The sequence below is a fragment of the Myotis davidii genome, unplaced genomic scaffold, assembly GCF_000327345.1.
Source record: "Myotis davidii unplaced genomic scaffold, ASM32734v1 scaffold750, whole genome shotgun sequence".
NCBI classification, from domain to species: domain Eukaryota; kingdom Metazoa; phylum Chordata; class Mammalia; order Chiroptera; family Vespertilionidae; genus Myotis; species Myotis davidii.
Genome location: NW_006282814.1, coordinates 1,396,581 through 1,401,104, shown reverse-complemented (window position 1 = coordinate 1,401,104; position 4,524 = coordinate 1,396,581). Strand labels below are relative to the sequence as shown.

The following is a 4,524-nucleotide window of genomic DNA, read 5'->3' as shown; positions in this document are numbered from 1 at the left end:
ATACACCCAGCAGCGCTGCTGATGCCTGAACGGTATGTGGAATGAAGTGGGCGGGCATCGGGAGGCCACTATGGCACGGGGCAAGCACTATGGGCAGTCTATCTAAAGTGTACCTGGCGTATAAGACGACCCCCCACTTGGAGGCATATTTTTCAGGGCCAAAAAATCGTCTTATACGCCGGCAAATACGGTATTAGAAAATTTTTAGGAGATTTGCAACCCTTTGAAAAAGCATGCAGGCAAACCCTACTATTTTCTTAACATATTTTTTCCTCTAGTGCACTTTATTATAAAAGTACAGGATATAATACATGTAAAATACAACGTATGTGTTAATTGACTGTTTATATTATCAGTAAAGCTTCTGGTCAATAGTAGTCTATTAAGTTTTGGAGGGGTCAGAAGTTACACACAGATTATCTATTGTTGGGAGGCTGGTCATTCAAGGGTCAACTGTAGTTTTTCTAATTCATGTTACTTTTTTATGTTTCCTGCAGAAAAAAACATATGATGAGCAAAAGTTTGCCGGTAAAAAGGCTGATGGAACTGTGTCATCTGATATAAAGTCAGTGAGAAGCTCACATTGTTTGTCCTTTCGTGCTGACTCTAATTTGAAATCAGGTAAAGGTAATGAACTCTCTGTTTTGTGTTCGGTCACCCCACTCTGCCCACCCAGGAGCATTGCTATTGCTTCTTTGGTTTATTGTGAAAGGCTGAGGCCATCAGGCTTCCTGTGGGATCCTGGAGGCCTTTCCTCCTGGGATGGGGACCTGTGGCATGTGGGCTCTGATGTGCCCTTAACATGTTATTACCTGGTGTTACACAGGAACTTGTCTAAGGTTACATAACAGGTAGGTAATGACCGCACACCTCAAACCGTCCTTAAAAGCAGATCACAACCACATCCCTTGTCCTGTGCTTGGCCACGCTCCTTTCCCACACAGCTGCTCTGGAGTTCTGTGGGGAGATTTCTCAGTAGACGGGACAGCTGATCTGGGACTGCGATTCTGCCTAACTCCCCTCCCCGGGCAGTGTTTGCTCAGAGTGCTGATTTTATTCGTGCCGGAAGTGTCGTCTGTTCTGGCTTGAAAACTACCATTCTGGTTTGTGGCTGAAAAAGTTAGTGATTTGACATGGTGTTTTCCCCCTGAAATTTAATTCCAAATGTAGTTTGGTTACAGCCATCTCTTGTTTCTATGAGGACTTCAACCTTCCTGATGGTGTACTCACTGGGAAAGGCCTGTCGTTTATTTACAGGTGCCGTTTATGGGACTTGGTGTATACATTTTTCTCTTTGCATTGATTTCACTTACAAACTCTCTGGTGCATGGAAAGGTGAAAGGAAAGTTGAGCAGTTAACTATATGACTCTGGCCTTATAATTAAACACAGAGATGTTATGCATTGCAACCTACATTGTCATTTATTTGCATTTGAAGGAGAAAGGACAGAGGTTATAAGTTCAATTCTACTTCTCTCCAGTTTGTTCTAGCAAACTAAATTAGGGACCATTTATTACTTAAAGGAAATTTATTAATGTCTCTTTAAATTTGCAAAAGTCTAAAATGTGTATTAAGAAAAATCAAAATGCCCAGATGTACAATCAGGCCAAAGTAACTATCTCCTCAACCTTAGAATACTCCTGAAATTTACAGTATTTGGTTTTTCTGCTTGGTGGCCCAACCAGAGCAGACTTACAGTCGTGTATGTTTATACTGTAACACAGAAGGTTAATAGCACTAGCAAAGTTAGGCTGTTTGGACAATAACATGTTGCATCTATAGCAATAGATTTTCTATTCTGCAACTTAAGCCTGAGTACAGATCATTAAACACCTAAAATTTCCTCTACTTTTAATTTGTAAATACAGATGGTTATCATAAACGAACAGACAGAAAATCCAGAATCATTGAAAAGTGTGGACCTGCCTCCAAACCTGAGTTTGAATTTACCAGGTTGGATTTTCCTAAACTGCAGGGTGCAGAGGACAGTGAGATAGTAGAGACACCAAAACAGCCCAAGTGGGGGCCTCCTCGCTCTGCCTCTACAGACACTTCCCTGGGGAGAGAAGTGGTGAAACCTGCTCCAGCGTTAGAGGTGAGTGCAGGCTCCTCTCCTCTGTTTCCTTCCCCCTTTCTCTTTCAGTGTGTGAATGGTTTACAGGGCGGTTTACAAGACGCGTGACACCTCATGCTGTCATTCTTTTCAAAGAATCACCTATTGCACTTACTTTCATCCGGTAGGTCAAAGGTCCAGGAGAATATTCTAGCATGAATCCTGCTGGTTGCACAGCCCCCTTCTAGCGTCGCACTTCTAGCATTGTGTGCTGACAGCACTTTTCAATACCGACAAAAAGATTTTATTTACCCAAATAGTCGTATTTAAAACTACATAATATAATTTCTGGTTTTCCAGGCTTTTTATCTGTACTTCTTTTGTTAATGATTCAGCGAATTCAGCGTTAGTAACTGCAGTGAAGAGCATTCAGTTTGCCATTTAGTAATTTTAAATTACACATATTCACCCTTTGATCTCAAAGTGTTAGAGACTTTCAGGAAAAACGTTATGGGGTTACTATTCCCTAAAATCACTCTGACCCATCTCAGATCAAGGAAGGGTGGGGCACTTCCCAGTGTGCAGGCCAGGAGAAAGACGAAACTACCAAGACAATAGCTCGCCCGATTGCTTACCTCCTGAAGAGAGGATCTCCACTTTCTGTCCTTGTCCTGGGTGCTTGGACACGAGAGCCCCAGGCCGGGTGGTCCTGCTGACAGCGTGCAGAAGGTATGCCGTTCCCAGGGACTTCGCTGTCACGTGGTGAGACTGAGTGAAGTGGAAGAATCAGTCTCACATGGCAGGGCGTGACCCTCTGGGCGCCCGTGGAGTGTGTGGAATGGCTGCGCCATCGAGGGGATCCACGATTTGGCCGGGGCTGCAGTGGGCAATTCCCAGTCCGAGAGCGCTGTGCAAAGTAGAACAGGCCAGGAGCACGACTGACTCTGTCAGGTCACCTGTTAGAGGTGAGGGCTGCATGTGTGGACATGAAGCGTGTGAGATTTACATGCTTGTTACCTATCTACTCACACTCATGAATTCTGTGTGCAGTTGTTTTTTTATTTTTGTTTTTTTATTTATTATTATTTTTAAAATGTATCTTTATTGATTTCAGAGGGGAAAGAGAGATAGAAACATCAGTGATGAGAGAGAATCATTGATTGGCTGCCTCCTGCAAGTCCCCCACTGGGGATCAAGCCTGCAACCCAGCCATGTGCCCTTGACTGGAATCAAACCTGGGACCCTTCAGTCTGCAGGCTGACACTCTATCCACTGAGCCAAACCAGCTAGCACTGCATTTGTTTTTTAAATTTCCCTTTAAAAGAAACCTTTTTCCTGCTTATACTAGTAGTATCTTTGAACACCAAAAAAATGTGAAGAAAAGAAATGTAATTGTCTGAAGTTGTATAGCCAAAAGAAAACCATCTTTAGCACTTACTAATAATCTTTTGTTAATGGTACATTGTGAAAATTGTACATTTGGGGTTCATAATATGTACGGGCTTGTGTTAGAAATTGGCATTTTTTCCATATCTTAAATACTCTTTGAAAACATAACTGCTGCACTGGGTCTTTGATATTGATTTATATGATTGACCTAACCATTTTGTTTAAATGTTAATTTTTATTAATACAATCACAATCATGAAGAAGCTAAATTCTAGAATTGCTAATATGTGAACTACAGGACCCAATAGCTTCTTTTTTCATTGGTTTGTTTTTTAGTTGTCTTTATTGTTGAAAGTAATCCTCACCTGAGGATATTTTTCTGTTGATTTTAGATAGAGTAGAAGGAAGGGAGAGAGCGAGAGACATACAGACATCTATGTGAGACATGTGAGAGTGACTCATCGATTGGTTGCCTCCTGCTGACTGGGGCTAGGGATGGCACCTGCAACCCAGGTACATGCCCTTGACCATGATTCAGACCCTTTGGTGTGTGAACCACCGCTCTAACCCAGGGATGGGGAACCTTTTTTTTTTGCCAGGGGCCATTTGGATATAACATCATTTAAAGGCCATACAAAATTATTAACTTAAAAATTAGCCTGCTATATTTGGTCAAACATTTAATTAACTCACCCTAAAGCCTTGACAGGGCCAGACCAAATGATTTTCTTGGGTCTTACAGGGCCTGCGGGCCGGACATTCCCCATCCCTGTTCAAACCATTGAACCACACAGGCCAGGACGGCCTAACCATTTTTGAATAGGGGAGGCACTACTACTGTTTCATTGGCCTTGGTGAATATAAATTACATTTATTAAAAGAACAGGCTGTGTTTCAATTATTTTTTATTACTGGATTCAGGTTTGAAATGGCAAAATGGTTAAGTTTATGAAGTGTATCAGCTTTAGAATTTATTTTCAAACTATTCAAATTTGAATTTATCAGTTTCCTCTTACCTTCTATTCTGCCAGTCACTTTGAGATGTCTCTTAATATACTCACCGCCCCCCCCCCCCCCGGGT

General features: G+C 42.0%; 1 protein-coding gene across 8 annotated transcripts in view; it reads left to right on the top strand.

Annotated features, from left to right (window-relative positions):
* SECISBP2 (SECIS binding protein 2) overlaps positions 1–4,524 on the top strand; it is a 40,052-nt gene that overhangs the window by 7,462 nt on the left and 28,066 nt on the right. For 6 of the 8 annotated variants that reach the window (XM_006753220.2, XM_015561298.1, XM_006753223.2 and 3 more), the window contains exons 3-4: positions 498–627; positions 1,870–2,096. In XM_006753220.2, coding sequence (XP_006753283.1) covers positions 498–627; positions 1,870–2,096 — 357 coding nt within the window. The remainder of the gene's footprint in view (positions 1–497; positions 628–1,869; positions 2,097–4,524) is intronic. The other 2 variants (XM_006753226.2, XM_015561301.1) reach the window with 2 other exon arrangements.